Genomic DNA, 23,389 nt, shown 5'->3' with positions numbered 1-23,389 from the left:
AAAAAAAAAAAAAAAAAAAAAGAACCTGAAAGGTTTAGAATTTAGCATCACCACTTTTCCTACAATAACCATTTTTCACACTAAAGGAATGTTGAGGTAGAGGATACCCTTCTGAGCACAATGCTGAAAGGGCAGAGAGACAGGAATGGGAACCAGTAATGGGGAAAAAAGCAGAGACAGCTCATAACCTTGGGCAGCACTTTTGCCACACAATTAACTCTGCCAGGGAAATCAGGCCTCCCTGCCTTGGCTTGAGGGTATAAAAAAGCAGGTACCAGGTGACTCATCCTAGAGTTCTTGTTACACAGGTCTGAGAATAATTCTGAACCTCAGACAGCCACATGCCAGGCATAGGAGCAAACACAGAGGAGAAGCACTGAGAAGAAGGTCGTTTGCCTGTCTGTGGAGAAAGGGAAGGCAATGAAAGAATGAGGAGGACATTTACGAAGATAGGAAGGTGGGAATGAAGGTGCTCCAAATGCTCTGACAGAAGAGAAGACCAGACTTGGGGACTTTGTCTATTGATGGCAAATTAAGACTATGTCAAAGCCCAGGTATGGAGTCCACATGACATCAAACACGTGATCTGAAAACTCGAATTCCAGGGTCATGTTTTATTCTTGCTTATCTGTACATTTAAAACCATATAGGTGGAGGCCAGGCATGGTAGCTCACACCTGTAATCCCAGCATTTTGGGAGGCCAAGGAGGATGGATCACTTGAGCTCAGGAGTTTGAAACCAGCCTGGGCAACATGGTGAAAACCTGTCTCTACAAAAAATAAAAAAATTGGCCAGGCACAGTGGCTCATGCCTATAATCCCAGCACTTTGGGAGGCTGAGGCGGGTGGATCACTTGAGGATAGGACTTCAAGACCAGCTTGGCCAACATGGTGAAACACCATCTCTACTAAAGTATAAAAATTAGCCAGGCATAGTGGTATATGCCTGTAATCCCACCTACTCGGGAGGCTGAGGCAGGAGAATCACTTGAATCTGGGAGGCAGAGGTTGCAGTGAGCCGAGATTGCACCATTGCACTCCAGCCTAGGCAACAGAATGAGACTCCATCTCAAAAAATAATAATAATTGTTCATATTTATGAGCCTTGTAGGTGTGTGTGTGTGTGTATGTTTGTGTGTGTGTGTGTGTGTGTGTGATTCCAGAGGCATGGTATCCCTTTGTTGCCCTATGCTGCCCAGACTAGTCTCAAACTCCTGGGCTAAAGCAATCCTCCTGCCTCGGCTTCCCTAAGTGCTGGGATTACAGGCATGAGCCACCATAACTGGCTGTAGATGTTTTGATGTATGCTTACATTGTGGAATGATTAAATCAAGGTAATTAACATATCAATCACCTCACATACTTATTCTTTTTTTTGTGATAAGAACATTTAAAATCTACTGTTTTAGCAATTTTGAAATATACAATACATTATTATTAACTACAGTCACCATGTTGTGCAATAATAGATCTCCAGAATTATTAATTCAGTCTAACTGAAACTTGGTACCCTTTGACCAATACCTCCCCACTCCTCATCTTCCTCTTCACTCCTGTAACACCATTCTACTCTCTCCTTCTGTAAGTCTGATTTTCTTAGATTCCACATATAAGTGACAGCATTCAGTATTTGTCCCTCTGTGACTGGCTTATTTCACTTAGCATAAGGTTCTCCAGGTTCATCCACGTTGCCACAAATGACAGAATTTCAAAAAGAAAACTTTCTGAGGGAAAATAAAATATTGACAGAAGTTAGTGAGGACACACCAAAAAGTAGCCATCTCACCCACCCATTTGAGAAAAAGATTATCTGTGAAATTCTCAAAAATGTGATTTATTGCAACTCAAGAAAAATCATCATGGCTGGGCGTGGTGGCTCACGCCTGTAATCCCAACACTTTGGGAGGCCAAGGTAGGCAGATCACTTGAGGCCAGGAGTTCAAGACCAGCCTGGCCAACATGGTGAAACTCCATCTCTACTAAAAATACAAAAATTAGCCAGACATAGTGGTGGGTGCCTGTAATCCCAGCTACTCAGTAGGCTGAGGCATGAGAATCACTTGAACCCAGGGCGGACGTTGCAGTGAACCGAGATCGCACCACTACACTCTAGCCTGGGCGACAGAGCGAGACTCTGTCTCTACAAAAAAAAAAAAAAAAAAAAAAAAAAAGTCACACTCTCTCTTGCCCTCACATCTCAAAATCTTCCTGAGTTGGCTCAAGTTGGTTTGCTCCTGGCATGACGAAAATGAATTACGGGATACCAAACAAGGAAGTTGTAAAGATACAGTTATCGGAACAATGACAAGTCAAACACTTTGCTCCTTGGGAAGTTAAGATTCTATTTCTGGTTTTTGTGAAGATTTAATCACATCATTGAAGACTTAAGGAGAACCAAAAGTTGAAATTATTTAACCACCGAAGTTTTCTTCTTAAAGTCAGCCCTTACACGGTTTAAAAACTGACATCTGTATCTCTTATGATGTGGTTACTCAGAGGATAAAGTGATATATCTATACTAGCCCCCATTAAACCATAACCACACTGTACTAGACAAATGATATAATTCTGGGTCTTCCTTTTTATATTTTTTGTGTGTGTGCTTCCTGATGGTAGAACTATGTCTCGTGTACTTGCTTTTTTTTGTCACAGATATTTCTTCATGTTGGCATTGAGGATAGCTCTCACGGGCTCTAGCAAGGTGACTTCAATTCAAAGCCCACCTCTGCCATGCATTATTCGTCTAATCTTGGGAAAGTATTAACCTCTCTAGGCCTCCATTTTACCATTGATAAATGGGGAAAATAATAGTGCCTATCTTACAAGGCTTTTATTATAATTGTCTGAGCTAAAATATGGAATATTTTCATAAACATGTATCACAGGAAAATTTCAATAAATGTTTGTTATGAAAAACAAAATGCATACTGTCATAAAAATATAAGGAAATGTCACCGAGAGCCTCCTCTTTGAATACCAGAGATTTAAACAGTAGAATTGGTAAACACATACAAATATTTTCACACTGTTAATAAAATCATCACAGTAGCTGAAGTAGCTGTCCCAACACATCAAACCACATCAGTGAGAACATGGAGCAATGCAAAGCCCAAGGCCTCCTCTGAATCATGCACTCTCTCACAAATATGCAAATGTGCACCCCATTTCTCCCAAGTACCAGAACTCACTTTCAAATGCTTTTTTTTTTTTTTTTTTTTCAGTGGCACGATCTTGGCTCACTGCAACCTCCATCTCCCAGGTTCAAATGATTCTCCTGCCTCAGCCTCCTGAGTAGCTGGGATTACAGGCATGCACCACCACACCTGGCTAATTTTGTATTTTTAGTAGAAATGGGGTTTCACTATGTTGGTCAGGCTCGTCTTGAATCCCTGACCTCGTTATCAAACTCGGCTTCCCAAAGTGCTGGGATTACAGGTGTGAGTCATCACGCTTATCCCTGACTTCCAAATGTTAAACGTTTGTTTTTAAAAAGCAAACTAACCCACTTATTGTAAACTCATCAAGCATTTAATGGCTATAATGGCATAAATGTGCCTCTTGCATTTCTGCTACTCTCCTCAGACACATGCGCTCCACCACTCCTCCTAACTGAGAAAGCTCCAGCTTATACCTGAAAATTGGCGACAATGCCCATTCCGAAACATCCCACCAATCCAAGGACTAAAGACACCAAGTTAAAAACAGGAGTGCTGAAATAGCAGGTTTGATTTTGCTTCTCTACTATTTTATATCTTGTATACATCGTGGCTGCGCCTGAAAAAGAAGAGAACTTTGATGAATGTTCATAATTTGATTTCTTTAGGATGAAAAACAAAAGAGGCTTTGTATCACTTTTTAAAAATGTACCGATGGCAAGTCTCCCCACTTTCCCACCCGTGTCCCTCCTGACTCCATCTTCCTCTCTCCCCATCATGAACAGACACACACACACACACACATATCTTGGCTGTTGTCCTTTTCATGTAAATGCTATTATAGTACATGTATTACTCTGTGACTTGCTTTCTCCACTTAACAATGTACCGTGGAGATCTTTCCATGCAAGTACAAACAGATCTACTTCATTGTTTTCAGGGGTTTCATCATGGTCTATGGTATGAGATACTATATTTATTCCTCATTCTCCTAAGAATGAATTTTTACATTGTTTCCATGTTTTTCCTAATACAAACAACACTCAATGACTATTCTTGTATATAAATCTTTGGGCACACTTTCAGGTGTTTCTGAAAGACCAGTTCCTAGAAGTAATATTACTGGGTCAAAAAAACATGCACAATAGAAACACCTCCAGGGCGCGGTGGCTCAAGCCTGTAATCCCAGCACTTTGGGAGGCCGAGACGGTCGGAAAAAAACCTGGGAGGTGGAGCTTGCAGTGAGCTGAGAACCGGCCACTTTACTCCAGCCAGGGCGACAGAGCAAGACTCCGTCTCAAAAAATAAATAAATAAATAAATAAATAAATAAACGATAATACATCCTTGCGAAGGATATCATGCATGTGTGGAAAGGATAAAGTAATTGTGTATATATTTACATAGTATGATGGCCATAATGTATCCATTCCTGAATTTTTAAAAAGCAGGCTAAAAACTAGTAACTTGTCATAATTTTTTTTTTTTTTTTTTTGGAGACAGAGACCTGGGTGGGAGTACAGTGGCACAGTCATGGCTCACTGCAGTCTTGACCTCCTGGGCTCAGGCAATTCTCCCACTTTATCCCCCCAAGTAACTGGGACTACAGGCACACATCACCACACCCAGCTAATTTCTTTTTTCTTTCTTTTTTTTTTTTTTTTTTTTTTTTTTGTTTTAACTTTTTGTAGAGACAAGATCTCACTACATTGCCCAGGCTGGTCTTGAACTCTTGGACTCAACAGATCATCCTGCTTCAGCCTCCCAAAATGCTAGAATTACAGGCATGAGCTCACATAGACTATTTTAAATGAATATACTTATGTCAGCTTCTGCTTTGTTCAGAAGCAAAAGCTGTATTTATCACTTGCTGTGATAAAATAACCTCTCTGTTTTCCAAGTCTGGTTTCTTGGCAAGGATGGCATAAGAGGGCACTGGGATTGATTGACTCCACATTGCTACTTCCCCTTGCTCACCTCCAAAACTTTAGGAGGACTACAAATGGTGATGCGGTGAAACTTTCCCGCTACCAAGTAGGATGAACAGATTTCAAAACTGCCAAGTCACTAAGTAGGGTCAGCATCACTGTCCCTTCCCACACTGTACCAGTAGAGAAGAACAGAAAGCGCTGGTTAAAAGATAGGCCCTTGGCAAACACTTGATTTTTCCATGGGGGGAGATTATAGAAGGACTAAGAGAAAAGCCCCACATCTAATATCCCACATCTAATATCTATATACTTGGATCACCTTATAGAAGACTGAGCTTTATTGTACAGTAATTGTAATTAATGTGCATTACATTAATTGGTTCATGACAAGGTTGTACCCTATCAACTGCCTCTCAGGTACATCTGAGGAATTGAAAAGAAAAATCATACTAACTCTTACTCCACCTGTTCCCTTTCTCTAACAGGTAAGATAATGCCTTTGTCAATGGTCCACAAACTTTAGTGAGAATCCAAGTCCCCTAGAGCGCTTGTTTACAACACATCTTCAGGAACCCACACTCCCAAAGGTTCTGGTTGAGTAGCGTGGCCCAGGAACCTGCACTTTACCAGAGTTCCAGGTGATTTTTCATCAGCTTGCCTTCAGAATACACTTTGAGAAACTTAGCTTACGCATTGGGTGTCTTTGGCTTACATAAATGTCTTGACTATAAATCGACACTTTTAAAAACCAAATTGCACTTAAAATCCATTCCAGAAGTCTGGTATTTAAAACCACCTACAGCAAATCCTGTTACAAATTACTCATTAAAGTATAGTTCTCTAATAAAGCCATAATTTTTTATATCTCTTCACTTCAGTTTCTCAAAGTAGGACAAAAATCTAGCTGCAAAGGTTGTGCTTTTAAAAAAATTATACACAAGGCCATGTGCAGTGGCTCACACCTGTAAGTTCAGCACTTTGAGAGGCCAAGGCAGGTGGATCACTGAAGCCCAGGAGTTTGAGGCCAGCCTGGCAACATGGTGAAACCCCATCTCTACAAAAAAAATACAAAAATTAGCTGGGTGTGGTGGTGTGTGCCTGTAGTACCAGCTACTCCGGAGGCTGAGGTGGGAGGATTGCTTGAGCCTGGGAGGTTGAGGCTGCAGCCAGTCGTGATCATGCCACTGCACTCCAGCCTTGTCTCAGAAAAACTAAATAAAATAAAATAAAAATTATACACAAACTAAAAATGACACATCTGACTTCACTTGGAATTGTGAGTTTTTCAATTATTTGTAATAATTATTGTGTACTTACCAAGAAATGCAGAGAAGTTTATCATAAATCCAAAAATACCACTCTCTGGAGGTGTTGTTCCTGTGTCACTGGCAAAGAGAAGAAATGTCCAAATTATTAGAAAGAAATTCAGTCCAGACCTCTGGGAAGACATGTAATTGGCAAGTTTTATATTGTGTTTCTTTTAGGTGTTCAGTCACTTTGAATTCCAAAGATTTGGCCTGATTTTTTCCTAAAGTATTTTAATTTTGGCTCTGAAAAATCTAAAATGTATTTTTATACCATGAGAGGTTCCATAGTAAAAAGTCAGGAAGTGTTTAAAATGAATGATGTTGCCATTTTTCAAATGATCAAACCCACTAACCTTGGCATGTGTTCATTCTCAGTGAAGAACTGTGACTACTTTGAAAAAAAAAAATTATCTAAAATAATGTTTGAGGCCAGGCACAGTGGCTCACACCTGTAATCCCAGCACTTTGGGAGGTGGAGGTGGGAGGATCACCTGAGGTCAGGAGTTCAAGACCAGCCTGGCCAACATGGTAAAATCCCCGTCTCTGCTAAAAGTATAAAACTTAGCCCAGTGTGGTGGCAGGTGCCTATTGTCCCAACTACTCGGGAGGCTGAGGAAGGAAAATCTCTTGAATCAGGGAGGCAGAGGTTACAGCGAGCCAAGATCGCGCCACTGCATTCCAGCCTGGGCAACAGAGCGAGACTTGGTCTCAAAAAAATAAAATAAAATAAAAATAAAATCATGTTTGAAAATTCTAATATTGGCATGTTAAATACCCTTAAACACATCACTTTATTTTCTAATAACTGAGATTTTGTTATCTGCTGAAAATATTATGATAAAAAGCTGAGGCTGGGCACAGTGGCTCATGTCTGTAATCCCAGGACTTTGGGAGTCCAAGGCGGGCAGATCACCTGAGGTCAGAAGTTTGAGACCAGCCTGACCAACATGGAGAAGCCCAGTCTCTACTAAAAACACAAAATTAGCCGGCCATGGTGGCACATGCCTGTAATCCCAGCTACTCAGGAGAATCACTTGAACCCAGGAGGCGGAGGTTGCGGTGAGCTGAGATCACACCATTGCACTCCAGCCTGGGCAACAAGAGCGAAACTCTGTCTCAAAAAAAACAAACAAACAAACCAAAAAAAAACTGAACAATATTACTGATCTCTAGGAATACTTTATGGAAATAATAGGGTATCTAGGGTATATTAATTGTGGTAAATTATTTTAACATAAAATGGTTTCTGTAAAAGATTTTTCAGGTACAGTCTTTCAATTAATTAAATAAGTTGGAAAATACTGTTTGACATGTTCTTTTTTTTTATTTTTTACAGACAGGGTTTCGCTATGTTCCCCAGGCTGGTTTTGAAATCCTGAGCTCAAGCAATCCTCTCGCCTCAACCTCCCAAAGTGCTGGGATTACAGGTGCCAGCCACCATGTCCAGCCAACATGTTCTATTTTCTATTAGCGCCAAGCTTTAATTTTTTTCATTTTCAGGCTGCTCACTTTAAAACTGATGACAAAAGAGCTCCCAACATGAAACAACTTGTACTTATTTTGAGTGTTTCTACATTTGTAAACAGCTCTGAAATCTAAGTATTGAAAAACTGATCACGTTGAAAATGATGCACTTGTAAGTGTTTGAAGAATTCCACAAGGAGCCTGTGTGTGTAGAAGCAGGAACTTTTTAAGTTTTGCTAACACTTCACATTTAAACTGGAGTATAAAGAAGTTAATAGGGCTGGGCATAGTGGCTCATGCGTGTAATCCCAGCACTTTGGGAGGTCGAGGCGGGTGGGTCACCTATGATCAGGAGTTCGAGACCAGCCTGACCAACATGGTGAAACCCCGTCTCTACTAAAAAATACAAAAATTAGTTGAGCATGGTGGCGGGTGCCTGTAATCCCGGCTACTTAGGAGGCTGAGGCAGGCGAATCACTTGAACCCAGGATGCAGAGGTTGCAGTGAGCCAAAACTGCGCCATTGCACTCCAGCCTGGGCAACAGAGCAAGATTCTGTCTCAAAAAAAAAGAAAAAGAAGTTAATAGCCTCCCTTATGACCGGGCAGGGTGACTCACACCTGTAATCCCAGCACTATGGGAGGCTGAGGCGGGTGGATCACGAGGTCAGGAGTTTAAGACCAGCCTGGCCAACATGGTGAAACCCCGTCTCTACTAAACATACAAAAAATTAGCCGGGCACAGTGGCTGATGCCTGTAATCCCAGCTACTCGGGAGGCTGAGGCAGGAGAATCGCCTGAACTCAGAAGGCAGAGGTTTCAGTGAGCCGAGATCGCGCCACTGCACTCCAGCCCTGGGTGACAGAGTAAGACTCCTTCTCAAAAAAAAAAAAAAAAAAAGCCTCCCTTACAACAAATGCCTTTATTCCAAATTAATTCAATTTCAGTGTTACTGGTACTCGCAAGAATCTAAAGGGTTTAGGATTTAGGCCTGGCACAGTGGATCATGTCTATAATTCCAGGACTTTGGGAGGCCGACACAGGAAGATCACTTCGACTCAGGAGTTTGAGACCAGCCTGGCCAACATGGTGAAACCCTGTCTCTACTAAAAATACAAACATTAGGTGGGCATGGCACAGGGTGCCTGTAATCCAAGCTACTCAGGAGACTGAGGCAGGAGAATTGCTTGAACCTGGGAGGTAGAGTTTGCAGTGAGCCAAGATCATGGCACTGCACTCCAGCCTGGGTGACAGAACAAGACTCCATCTCAAAAAAAAAAAAAAAAAAAAAAGAACCTGAAAGGTTTAGAATTTAGCATCACCACTTTTCCTACAATAACCATTTTTCACACTAAAGGAATGTTGAGGTAGAGGATACCCTTCTGAGCACAATGCTGAAAGGGCAGAGAGACAGGAATGGGAACCAGTAATGGGGAAAAAAGCAGAGACAGCTCATAACCTTGGGCAGCACTTTTGCCACACAATTAACTCTGCCAGGGAAATCAGGCCTCCCTGCCTTGGCTTGAGGGTATAAAAAAGCAGGTACCAGGTGACTCATCCTAGAGTTCTTGTTACACAGGTCTGAGAATAATTCTGAACCTCAGACAGCCACATGCCAGGCATAGGAGCAAACACAGAGGAGAAGCACTGAGAAGAAGGTCGTTTGCCTGTCTGTGGAGAAAGGGAAGGCAATGAAAGAATGAGGAGGACATTTACGAAGATAGGAAGGTGGGAATGAAGGTGCTCCAAATGCTCTGACAGAAGAGAAGACCAGACTTGGGGACTTTGTCTATTGATGGCAAATTAAGACTATGTCAAAGCCCAGGTATGGAGTCCACATGACATCAAACACGTGATCTGAAAACTCGAATTCCAGGGTCATGTTTTATTCTTGCTTATCTGTACATTTAAAACCATATAGGTGGAGGCCAGGCATGGTAGCTCACACCTGTAATCCCAGCATTTTGGGAGGCCAAGGAGGATGGATCACTTGAGCTCAGGAGTTTGAAACCAGCCTGGGCAACATGGTGAAAACCTGTCTCTACAAAAAATAAAAAAATTGGCCAGGCACAGTGGCTCATGCCTATAATCCCAGCACTTTGGGAGGCTGAGGCGGGTGGATCACTTGAGGATAGGACTTCAAGACCAGCTTGGCCAACATGGTGAAACACCATCTCTACTAAAGTATAAAAATTAGCCAGGCATAGTGGTATATGCCTGTAATCCCACCTACTCGGGAGGCTGAGGCAGGAGAATCACTTGAATCTGGGAGGCAGAGGTTGCAGTGAGCCGAGATTGCACCATTGCACTCCAGCCTAGGCAACAGAATGAGACTCCATCTCAAAAATTAAAAAATAAAATAAAATAAAATAAATACAAAAATTAGCCAGGTATGGTGGCACCTACCTGTAGTCCCAGCTACTCGGGAGGCTAAGGTGGGAAGATCGCTTGAGCCCAGTAGGCAGAGGTTGCAGTGAGCCAACATCATGCCACTGCCCTCCAGCCTGGGTGACAGAGTGAGACTTTGTCTCAAAAATAGATAAATAAATAAATTTTTTTTAAAAAAAACCATACAGGTGAAGGGAAGCTCAGAATATTTGGGACTAAGATATAAATAAACAAATAAAACCATACAGGTGGAACCAAAAGCACTTTGCAAATCACCATTGAATGAATATCAGTACCGGCAAAAAAATTAACCTAATCGATACCACTTACTGAGCATTGGCTATGTACCCACTAGGCACCATTAGGTGCTTACCATACGTCATTTCATTTCATCTTCACAACCCTGAGGGGGGTCTATATCAACCCCATTTTACAAAGTAGGAAACTGGGTATTAGAGAGGCTGTATAACTTGTTCAAGATCACAGGGCTACACAGAGGATTCCCTATCCCAATCCAGATGGTTAACTCCCTGACTTCCCAGCCTCTACTCTGCTTTAACAGTAGACAAGGAACTAAGCCATCAGGAGAATGATTGAGGGCGGGGAGCAAACACTAATGTAGATGCTGGTCAGTGTTTAACAGCCAGCTCTGGAGGGTGCCTGGTTTGTGGCATTTGCCAATTTCCGTGGTGAAAATACTCCCAACATGTTAAAATTCAGGCTACCAAAAGAACCAAAACAAAAACAAAACAAAATACATAGATAAATAAAAATAAAACTTGGGCTACCAAAATGCAGGTCACTGAACACGGAGTTGGAAAAGAAACACACAGTCCATACTCAGGAGCAGACACCAGCTAGCTCCAGCACGCCATGGGAATGAACCAGCACGGTGATGAGAAGGCATCATTATGCCTTTGTTGCAGACCAGAAAGATGTAAACTAGGCAAGATCTTAGAAACTCCTCAAATACTATAATTGTAAAACCTTTCTGCCAAATACTGCCACGGTAAATCTGATTATTTTTCAGGATGACCGAGTCTATAACACCCACCATCAATGCCTGAGTATCAATAGCCCACATTCCTACACCTTTGCACTACAACAGTACAACAGTATTGACACAACAAAAATTCATAACTAGTTGTTTGATGAAACACCTATCTTTTCAAAGTTTCTTCTTTTAACTCCACAGATAGCTACAGAATTCACCCATTCATCAGCAAAATATTTGTTAGATACCATCTGAGTCACACATTCCCAGATCTATCAGTTAACGAGTATCACTCTGTGATTTATTTCCACTAAGTGTAGAATTCAAAGAGGTGAGGAAATAAAACATAAATTAAAATAATTTTAAAATTTTAAAAATTAAAACAAATTTCCACTAAGTGACAAAGCAGCACCAATTTACATTAGCTGAAATTTTGCTCAAGAATAGTTCATGAAAACTTTCCAAGAGGCAAATGAAAATGTGAACATTTCAAAACTTTTAAGAACAATAGTGTTTACCCATTACCAGTTTAAAGATGAAAGAAGGCTGGGCGCACATTAGCTCATACCTGTAATCCCAGCACTCTGAGAGACTGAGGCAGGTGGATCACTTGTGGTCAGGGGCTCGAGACCACCCTGGCCAACATGGTGAAATCCCATCTTTACCAAAAATTTAAAAAAAAAAAAAAAAAAAAAAATTTGCCAGGCATGGTGGTGGGCGACTGTAATCCCAGCTACTCAGGAGGCTGAGGCATGAGAATCTCTTGAAACAAGGAGGTGGAGGTTGCCGTGAGCCGAGATCATGCCACTGCACTCCAGCCTGGGCGACACAGCAAGACTCTGTCTCAAAAAGAAAATAAAAAATAAAATAAAATAAAAATGAAAGAGCTCTTACCTCTCAATAAAAAATGTTCTTATAAGTCTTTCCATGTCTGATCTTACATATTAAGTAAATCTTTTTTATTTTTGTTGTTTTGTTTTATGCTTTTTTGGACAGCATACATAAGTAAATATTAAGTAACATCTTCTTCTGGTGATATTGGAATCCAGACGAGTATAACACTAAGAGGTAACCAAGAGACCCTGTGGGTAGCCTCTTTTTATTTTATTTTCTTTTTTTAAGCTCAAGCTAAATGATTCTATCATGCAAGGGCAGAGGTAGTAGTATTTGGTTTGCCTAACTGTGCCTGGGTGCCTGATTCAGCAAACTGGAGAATGAGTGAGAGGTGAAACCAGCTGGTTCTCAGGCTGGCAGCAGTAGTCTCTCTACCCAGCTCCTACCACATCATAGAAAGCACCACACAGTTTCAGCAATGTGGTGGGCCCTGCCCAGCTCCACCCACCACTTCATTTGCCTCCTTGCTAGTTAGGCACTTTCTGGAAACTGTAGGGAGGACAAGGCCAGCAAATTGTTCATTTGCCTGTGGTTCAGAAGCTCTTGAGGCTGTTATGTGTATACAGTTATTGCAGGGGTAGGTTGTGCCTAGGAAATCCGTTTATGTCCACATTTCCTGTATTTACATTTCTGCAAGTTAAGCAGACTGTGGAAAATTCCAAGTCGTTTGTGTAACATCCTACTTCAAACTAATTTATGATGTTAAGCTAGTGAATAATCACTTGATACTGAAAGGAATGAAAACGATACAAAGAAAACATGCTGGATAACAGAAGACTTTCCGAAGCTTGGTCAAACGTTGTTCTCTAAGTTACTGGCTGCAAAGGATATAAATACTCCAAAGCCTAGAACTATGGTGTATTGGAGGAACTTAGATGCTAACAGAATGCAACATCATGTGTGTCTCCAACCTGAAATGTATTAGATTGTTCCAAACTCAGAGACTAATTGCTTGGATGATTGATCGGGACTTAGAATCTAAAAAACCCATAATGCCCCAGTATAAAGAGACCATTATTTCCTTTATCTTTATAATATTCAAATATATTATTTAAAAGGGATAAGGCCGGGCACGGTGGCTCAAGCCTGTAATCCCAGCACTTTGGGAGGCCGAGACGGGCGGATCACGAGGTCGGGAGATCGAGACCATCCTGGCTAAAATGGTGAAACCCCGTCTCTACTAAAAAATACAAAAAACTAGCCGGGCGAGGTGGTGGGCGCCTGTAGTCCCAGCTACTCGGGAGGCTGAGGCAGGAGAATGGCGTGAACCCGGGAGGCGGAGCTTGCAGTGAGCTGAGATCGGGCCACTGCACTCCAGCCCCGGCGACAGAGCGAGACTCCGTCTCAAAAAAAAATAAATAAATAAATAAATAAAAATAAAAGGGATAAGTATGGAATAGTCATACTACATTTTATTAGCTACTTTTAGTTATGAGAGCTAACTTTCTGGCAGCTTCACTTGGTGATGACTGTTTTAGAATTGGGGGGGCACCCTTCAGCTATATCAGCTATTCTGAAACTTAAAAAGAATTTCCTACCAACAAATACAAACACCTTGCTCTTTTCTCACTACCCACAAGCAATATTGCCCTCTCTCCATCAGAGTTCCCTCTTGTTCACACATACAACACGTTTTTAAAGGATGTTTTGAAAAGACTGTAGAGAGGCAATCGTGGACCAGGGAGACTGTAAGGAAGCTATTCCAGCAGTTTGTCCAGAGATGACAGTGGCTTAGCCCAGTATGGTGATAAAGAGGGAGATGAACGTGGTTTGATTTGGAAAGTTATTTGAGGGGAATCTCTAGAAACCATCCCCACATGGCTCCAGTGGCTACAAATACCAAAAAAAATAGGGCCAGGCTCGGTGATTCTCACCTGTAATCCCAGCACTTTGGGAGGCCAAGGCGGGCAGATCACCTGAGGTAAGGAGTTTGAGACCAGCCTGGGCAACATGGTGAAACCCTGTCTCTACTTAAAAAACAAAAATTAGCCAGGCGTGGTGGCACATACCTGTAATCCCAGCTACTCGGGCGGCTGAGGCAGGAGAATCGCTTGACCCCGGGAGGCAGAGGTTACAGAGAGCCGAGATCGCCCCACTGCACTCCAGCCTGGCCGACAGAGTGAGACTTCATCTCAAAAAATAAATAAAAATCAAAAAAAAAGAAAAAGAAAAAGAAAAAATTAGAAATGAACACTTCCTCAGTAACCACATTCCGCCAGGCACATCTTCCTTGATCTTCATATTAGAAGGAAAAGTACTCACCAGTGGAATCTTTTTTTTTCTTTTTTGAGACAGAGTCTAACTCTTGTCACCCAGGCTGGAGTGCAGTGGCACAATCTCAGCTCACCGCAACCTCTGCCTCACGGGTTTAAGCAATTCTCATGCCTCAGCCTCCCAAGTAGCTGAGATTACAGGCGCCCACCATCACGCATGGCTAATTTTTGTATTTTTAGTAGAGACGAGATTTCACCATGTTGGCAAGGCTGGTCTTAAACTCCTGACCTCAAGTGCTCCACCTCTCTTGGCTTCCCAAAGTGTAGGGATTACAGGCGTGAGCCACCGCACCCGGCTCACTATTGCCATCTTAAAGATGAGGAAACAGTGTTAGAAAACTAACTTGGTTACAGAGTAAACAAGGAAGCCAAGCTGTGCATCTAGAACTCTCCAATTTCCTTTTTTCCTTCCTTTCTTTTCTTTTCTCTTCTCTTCTCTCCTCTTTTCTTTTCTTTTCTGAGTGGAGGTTTAATAGGAAAAAGAAAGAGAAAGGAAAACAGCTCTCTCACGAGAGGGGACTTCCAAGAGGAAAGAACCCTAGAACTCTCTAATTTCGGAACTCTTCTCTGCTGTGCTATATTACATTTCTTTCAAGTTATTGTCATTTTCATGTGAGTTTACATGTTGTACATTTCAGTCAGGGGTGTATCAGCTATTTCTTCTGGAGCCAGCTATGGTGTCCTTGGCTCACAATAACTCTTCAATGCATGTTCTTGATGGAATGAAAGGCAATTACTGTGAGCTAAAGATGACTATGAAACTTTTTTTTTTAATTGAGATTGAGGCTGGGCACAGTGGCTCACAATTGTAATCCCAGCACTATAAGAGGCTGAGGTGGGAGGATCTCTTGAGCCCAGGAGTTCAAGACCAGCCCAGGCAATACAGTGAGACCCCATCTCTACAAAAAAAAAAAAATTAGCCAAGCATGGTGGCATGTTTCTGTAGTCCTAGCTACTTGGGAGGCTGAGGTGGGAGGACCACTTGAGCCTGGAAGGCAGAGGCTGCAGTGAGCTGAAATCATGCCACTGCAATCCAGTCTGGGCAACAGAGCAAGACCCTGCCCCCCGAACCAAAAAAAAAAAAAAAAATTGAGATGTTTGAAAGATGTCAGCCCTGCATCAGTCAAGACTTTTGAGCAATACTCTAATGCCTTTTTAAAAGGAAACATAGAAGAAAAATATTCATAATTTTACTTAATTCAGTGAGAAGAAAAGAATTTGTTGTACCCAAATGAGAGGGAAAATTTAAATCAGAGGAGAAATTATATATTTACAGTAGACTCAGGCTGCAGAACACTGCATCCATCACCCTCAATTAATTTTGGGGCTGCAAAAGTTTGGGATCTTCACTTTTCTTATTATGCTTTTCTTAGAATTAACTAATTTCATGTGTTTGTGAAGTCAATATTCAATTATAAATGATCATCTCAAAAATAATACTTTTCGGCCAGGCACAGTGGCTCATGCCTATAATCCTAGCATTTTGGGAGGCTGAGGTGGGTGGATCACCTAAGGTCAAGAGTTCAAGACCAGCCTGAACAACATGGTGAAACCTCATCTTTACTAAAAAACACAAAAATTAGCTGGGCATGGTGGCAGACGCCTGTAATCCCATCTACTTGGGAGGCTGAGCCAGGAGAATCACTTGAACCCAGGAGGAAGAGGCTGTAGTGAGTTGAGATCATACCATTGCACTACAGCCTGGGCAACAGAGCAAAAACTCTGTCTCAAAACAATAATAATAATAATACTTTTCTAGCTAAAGGTTTTAAATGGCATGCCTGCCTTTTCATCTTTGTGACACTATAGATTAGAAATACTATGAGGTTATAATCACTGCACTGTAAAAACTGATATGTCATTACCATCATGTCAGACTATGTGATTTTATGCACACAGCCCTCATTAACTGAGTATTTTTTATTGTGATACCCATTGTTTCGGCTGAACTGGAAAGCCAACATCACCATTGCCTGAAATTCTGTGTCGTCTCAGTAATCAAAAAAGTTGGTTTAAGCAAAAGTCATCAAAAATTAGGGCCAGGCACAGTGGCTCATGCCTGTAATCCCAGGACTTTGGGAGGCCGAGGCAGGCAGATCACTTGAGGTCAGGAGTTCGAGACCAGCCTGGCCAACATGATGAAACCCCGTCTCTACTAAAAATACAAAAATTAGCCATGCATGGTAGTGGGCACCTGTAATCTCAGCTACTTGGGAGGCTGAGGCACGAGAATTGCTTAAACCCGTGAGGCACAGGTTGCAGTGAGCTGGGATTGTGCCACTACACTCCAGCCTGGATGACAAGAGTTAGACTCTGTCTCAAAAAAGAAAAAAATAAAAGGAAAAGAAAAAAAAAAGATGCCAGTAGTGAGTACTTTAAAAAGTCTTAAAAACTTGTATGAATGAATACATACCACAAACATTTTATTTTAACTTAAAGTGTATCAATGTATATTAATTTGCCCACCTGTGGGTGTAGACCGACGCCATTACCAGAGTGTGGGTCCACTGTGTCTCCTTGGCATATAAATCACATCTACTCTGAATCATCTCGTTCCCAATTTTGGTTTCTTTAAAGTGGAGGGAAGTCTTAAAAACACTTTTGAAGCAATTTGAATTCAGACTCCTTCCAGTTTTCCTTATACCAGTTTCCTAAATATTTACAGTTGTCAGATCAGTTACTAAAAGGACTGCAAATTTTTTTTGGACAATTTGTCTCTTTTTAATCTTTCCAAAGCATTTGACCAATTTTTTTTGTTGTTGTTGTTTTAAGATGGAGTTTCACTCTTGTCGCCCCAGGCTGGAGTGCAATGGCACAATCTCAGCTCACTGCAACCTCTGCCTCCCAGATTTGAGCGATTCTCCTGCCTCAGCCTCCCGAGTAGCTGGGATTACAGGCATGAGCCACTGCATCCGGCCCAAACAAATTTTTTTAGAAATTACAATTCTCTTTTTACCTACACAGATCATCAGTTAATATGTGTTGCGTTAAGTCACACAGTTACAATACAAAATACAACTGGCACGAACATAAATACAATTTGGGAATAAACACAATTGGCATTTGATAAGAATACAAAGACATGGGTAAGAGAAGCAAGTACCCACAGAGCGGCCCTCACAGGAGGGAGTTTTGAGGGGTCATTGGCTTCAGTCAGTGCATTTTTCAAAGAATGAATTCATCAGTTAACCCAGTAAGTTGATTAAGTTAAGGCTACTAAATAAAAGAGCTTCTGATATTACATTCACATATAAAGCAATCATTTCTAAAATTAGCTCCCAACCAAACATCCTTTCCTATCCAGACCAATGTGAACGGCCCCCTTGATAATACTAATAGCAAGTACTTCTGCATACTATGTTCTTCCACCAGACTGTTAATGAGTTTTCTGTGAGTTCGTGTTAATAATGAAGTACGTGCAATTATTAACCAATAGAGAAGCCGAGAGATGTCAAGTAACCTGTCCAAAGATCTACAGTTGGAACACATAACAGAGTCATACCCTAATCCAGGCTGTCTGTTCCAAAGTTGTTGCTCTTAATCATGCTATGTTCCCTCTTAGTATTATTATTAAATATTGTAAATAGTCAACAATGCAAGTCAAATCAACCACAAACTGGGACCACAAATCTTGTGAAACACAAGGATTTCATTTCTAATTGTGCTGGAAAACAGAACTGCAACCAAAGTCAATGAACAGTGAGGTGCTGGCAGAATCAGTTAACAATTAAAGAGGAGGAAACTCAAGGTTAATGAAACAGGACCATATGACACAAATTATCTTGTTCAACATTCAACCAATATTTACCAAGTGCCTGCAATGTGTCAGGCTCTGTCACAAATGCTATAGACAAACCCCAAATCTCTATCCTCATGGAGCGTATATTTTGTGTGAGACAGGCAATAAACAAGATCAATATCCTTACATACAGATTAAGAATGGCCACTGGGACTCTGGGCGCGGTGTAATCCCAGGAATTTTGGAGGCTGAGGCGGGCAGATCACTTGAGGCCAGGAGTTCGAGAACAGACTGGCCAACATGGTGAAACGCTGTCTCTACTAAAAATACAAAAAATTAGCTGGACATGGTGGTGGGAGCCTGTAGTCCTGGCTACTCAGGAGGCTGACACAGGAGAATTGCTTGAACTGGGAGGCAGAGGTTGCAGTGAGCTGAGGTCATGCCACTGCTCTCCAGCCTGGGCAACAGAGCAAAGTTCTGTCTTAAAAAAAAAAAAAAAAAAAAAAGTCCATTGGGCATTGGGAATATTGGAGTCTTCAGACATTTTTGCAAAAATGAACCTCTTCATATGCCCTTTCAAAAGCTAAATGTAGTTAAATGGGAAACCTGGTATTAAACCACTCATAGGCAACCTGCTTCTGGGGCGGAGTTTCATAGTAGCAGAGCAGCTCCTTCCCTCGCTATGAGCTACTGAAATTCAGCGCTTGACATCAGCGTTTATAAAAAACAAAAACAGAAGGAAACTTTCTTTAAAAAGTTAAATGTGAAATGAAAGACTTACTATAATATAATCATAAAACCATTTTTCTGTATTGGAAAAAGAATGCAAGGCTGGGCGCAGTGACTCACGCCTGTAATCCCAGCACTTTGGGAGGCCAAGGCGGGAGTTCAAGACCAGCCTGACCAACATAGAGAAACCATGTCTCTACTGAAAATACAAAATTAGCTGGGGAGGACAGGCGCGGTGGCTCACGCCTGTAATCCCAACCCTTTAGGAGGCCAAGGCAGGTGGAACACCTGAAGTCAGGAGTCCGAGCCTGGCCAACATGGTGAAACCCCGTCTCAACTAAAAATACAAAAATTAGCTGGACATGGTGGCAGGTGCCTGTAATCCCAGCTACTCGGGGGGCTGAGGCAGGAGAATCGCTTGAACCTGGGAGGCAGAGGTTGCAGTGAGCTGAGAGTGTGCCATTGCACTCCAGCCTGGGCAACAAAAGCGAAACTCCGCCTCAAAAAAAAAAAAAAAAAAGCATTTTCTCTATAAAGATATGTTATCTATAAAGATCAGCATCTGAAGAATTAACACATACTTGTCATAACCCAAAATCTGTGATTGTTATATAAATGTAAGTTAAACTCGTTATTTTCCTAATTGTTAGTATCATTTTTGAAGTTAAAGACCTGACCAAACTTCTTTTACTTCATTTACTCTGCAATTCTGTTCACCCTTTTAAAGTGGCTTGATTCTAGGTGACCCAGTTTTCTGTCATCAACTACTGAGCAGAGAGTGTGGGGTCATGAGGTAGAACAATGTGGGTGGCCAAAGGCCACAATCTATGCCACAAAACTGTATTCACATGGAAAGTGAGACGTGCTAATAAAGAGAAAAGCCAGGATCTAGAATTGGCAACACTGAAGAGTAAAGGATCACAGAATATCATGAGCAAGATATCATGGCAAGAGACACATGTCAAAAAAAAGATGGAAGACAGTGGTCTACCAGCTGGAAAAAGTTAATAATTTGATAAGAAACTGTAACAAGTTAAGCGTGATTCGGCTTGAGAATGTGGGTGTGGCCTTGTGCAAATCTTTTTTTTTTTTTTTTTTTTGAGACGGGGATGTCGCTCTGTCATCCAAGCTGGAGTGCAGCAGTGTGATCACAGATCACTGCAGCCTCAGACTCCAGGCTTAAGTGATCCTCCCACCTCAGCCTCCTGAGTAGGCGGGACTATTGTAGAAACAGAGTTGCACCATATTGCCCATGGCTGGTCTCAAACTCCTGGACTCAAGTGATCAGCCCACTTCAGCCTCCCAAAGTGTGGGATTACAGGCATGAGGCACTGCACCCAAGTGCAAATCTAAACTAATTTTTTGAGGTTAGCTTTTATTTGTCCTTCCTTTTGATATGCTTTTGTTAATGGTTTCAAAATAAGAAATATCACTTTATGCTATTCTAATTCGTTATATCTCATGGTGGTTGGGCCCATGTTTTTAATTTCTTTTTTTTTTTTTTTTTTTGAGGAGTCTCGCTCTGTCACCAGGCTGGAGTGCAGTGGTGCAATCTCGGCCCACTGCAACCTCTAACTCCCCAGTTCCGATTCTCCTGCCTCAGCCTCCCAAGTAGCTGGGACTACAGGCGCACGCCACCACGCCCAGCTAATTTTTGTATTTTTAGTAGAGATAGGGTTTCACGATGTTGGCCAGAATGGTCGTGATCTCCTGACCTCATGATCTGCCCACTTTGGCCTCCCAAAGTGCTGGAATTATAGGCATGAGTGAGCCACTGCGCCCAGCCTCATGTTTTTAATTTTCTGATAGGAAGCCCATTCATTTGGCTAAAAAATAAAACAAAAAGGTATGGCTTATAATCATCCTTTCTCCTCATTTGCCAATGTCTCACTGACCTTGACCTACTCCTCCCTCCATCACACACAGGTAAACCACTTTTATTTGTTTCTTTATGCAAGCTAACGCAAATACATATTATTTTGCTCCTTTTTTCTCCACTAATGAGAACATATGTTGTTCTATATCTTGCTTTTTTGCATGTAACAATGTATCTTGGAGATTTTTCCATACAAGTGTATTGATGTAAAAAGAATCTGCTAGGTACAGAGAGCTTTCACTTGAGGTATCCTTTAATAAATAAACCACATTTATTTAGGCAATTCTCTACTGATGGTCATTTGTAGTTTCCAATCTTTTGTTATTCAAAGCAATGCCCTGAGTAACATTATAGAAATGCCATTCTTCACACAGGCATGTATACCTATAGGATAAATTTCCAAAAAAAAAATGGCTGTTGCATCAAATGATGGGGGTGTGTGTGTGTATCTGTCATATCCATAGATATTGCCCAAGTCCCACCATGGAGACTGAAATCAGTTCACGTTCCTGTAAGCAATGTATGAAAGAGACTGTTTCCCCATATTCTCACCAGTACCAGTATCAAACATGTGGGTTTCTGCTAACCCAGTAGATCACAACTGGCATCAGTGAGTTTTAATTTGAATATTTATTCCTATTCATAAAGTTGAATATCTTTTCATATGTCTAAGAACCATTTGCCAATTTATCCAATATGCTGAAGAATAACAATGTTACAAGCAGAAAGCATCTGATAAGAAAGCTGATTGTAAATGTCATACTGGGGAGAGGTCCTCCTTATGGTTGTGGCTCTTATTTAAAGTGTTCAACTGTGCTAAAAACATCAGACCATCAGAATGGCTGAACAATGTTAGAATGTAAAAGGAAACTCATCCTGAGGACTTCCAAATCACCAGCCACCAAACTGAATGGCCCTGTCAAGCTTTTCCTTACGGGATCTGCCCTCTCCTGGGGTAAAGAGTGAGTACCCAAGAAATACTCATTCAGCAAATACTGAGAGCTTTCATGGATCTTACAATCCAGTGAAAGGAGACAGAAAATAAACATAATGAATAAGTTAAATCACATGATTTGTTAGAAGGTGATATGTGCTCTGGTGAATAATAAGACTGGATATGGTGACCAGGAGTGGTCAGGTGCAATTTTTAAAAAAGGTGATCAGGGCAGGTCTCATCAAGATGATAACATTTGAACAAATGAGGTAAGTGAAAAAGTCTGCAGGAAGGTAACACTGAACAAAAGAGGTAAGTGAAAAAATAGCTGCAGGAAGAACACCTGGCAGAGGGAACAGCCACCGCAAAGGCCTTGAGAAGGAGGGGTGCTTGATGTGTTAAGACACAAGGCCAATGTGGTTGAAGGGAAGTACAAAGGGTAGGGGTAGAGGAGAGGAGGAGATGATGAGCTAAGAGAGATACTGTCAGCCTGGGATGGGGGTGCACACTTTTAATCCCAGGTTCTCAGGAGGCTGAGGTCAGGTGATTGCTTGAGCCCTAGAGTTTAAGACCAGCCTGAGCAACATAGCAAGACCCCATCTCAAAAAAAAAAAAAAAAAAGGAAGAGAGATAAGGTTGAATATTTCAGGGCCAGTGGATAAATGTAGAGTTACTTCCATCACTTCTCTATGTCTGGTTCTTTTTTTCTTTTTCTTTTTCTTTTTTTTTAATGAGAAAGAGTCTCACTCAGTCAACCAGGCTGGAGTGCAGTGGCATAACCTCAGTTCACTGCAACCTCTACCTCCCAGTTTCAAGCGATTCTCATGCCTCAGCCTCCTGAGTAGCTGGGCTCACACGCTCAGCTAACTTTTTGTATTTTTAGTAGAGACCGCGGCCGGCCTTATTCTCTATGTGTGGTTCTTACCCACATCTTGTTGCTGCACCAAGGACTTGTTTTCTAGGAGCAGGCAGAGGCAATCCAGTGCTCCGGTTGCTCAGGTAAGCAGAGAACAAACAACCTAAAAGCCCCAGGCGCACATGGGCAATCAATACATGTTTGTTTTGTGTTGGCTGAGAAACAAACACAAAGGAAAACAAAGAAAAAGGGGCAATTCCATGCCTTTTTCTCCTGTAACTCTGCTTTTCCTGAAGGCTTCCTTGGTAAATTATAAACCACTTCCTTGTAGGGTCTGTGATTTGAGCATCTCACAAGTGGTTCACCTTGTCAGCTTATTTTCCCATTTCTGAATGTCTCCCATTTCAAGTTCACCTTGGAGTGATATTAATCACAACTACATCAGATACCTTCATGAACATTCAAAACCTGCCTTTGACAGCCTGGCCAATGAATATCACACATGATCTGTCCTCAGTCTTCAGATCTGGGACAAACATGGCTACTGTTTTCTCAGTAAGAAGCACTGCAGGCTGGGCGTGGTGGCTCACGCCTGTAATCCCAACACTTTAGGAGGCTGAGGCAGGTGGATCATCTGGGGTCAGGAGTTTGAGACCAGCCTGGCCAACATGGTGAAACCCCGTCTCTGCTAAAAATACAAAAAAGTTAGCTGGGTGTGGTGGCAGGTGCCTGTAATCCCAGCTACTTGGGATGCTGAGTCAGGAGAATTTCTTGAACCAGGAGGTGGAGGTTGCAGTGAGCCAAGATTGCACCAATGCACTCCAGCCTGGGCGACAAAGCAAGACTCTGTCT

At 41.7% G+C, this 23,389-nt stretch overlaps 1 protein-coding gene across 1 annotated transcript in view; it reads right to left on the bottom strand.

The window, feature by feature from the left end:
• The window catches only part of DRAM1 (DNA-damage regulated autophagy modulator 1), a 49,280-nt gene that overhangs the window by 23,013 nt on the left and 2,878 nt on the right, over positions 1-23,389 (bottom strand). Inside the window, exons 2-3 of the mRNA XM_011934945.1 lie at positions 6,403-6,470; positions 3,632-3,774 (exon numbers count right to left, since the gene is read on the bottom strand). Coding sequence (XP_011790335.1) covers positions 3,632-3,774; positions 6,403-6,470 — 211 coding nt within the window. The remainder of the gene's footprint in view (positions 1-3,631; positions 3,775-6,402; positions 6,471-23,389) is intronic.

Source organism: Colobus angolensis, unplaced genomic scaffold, assembly GCF_000951035.1.
Source record: "Colobus angolensis palliatus isolate OR3802 unplaced genomic scaffold, Cang.pa_1.0 Scaffold10, whole genome shotgun sequence".
Taxonomy (NCBI): Eukaryota; Metazoa; Chordata; class Mammalia; order Primates; family Cercopithecidae; genus Colobus; species Colobus angolensis.
This window is presented reverse-complemented; position numbering and strand designations above follow the sequence as displayed.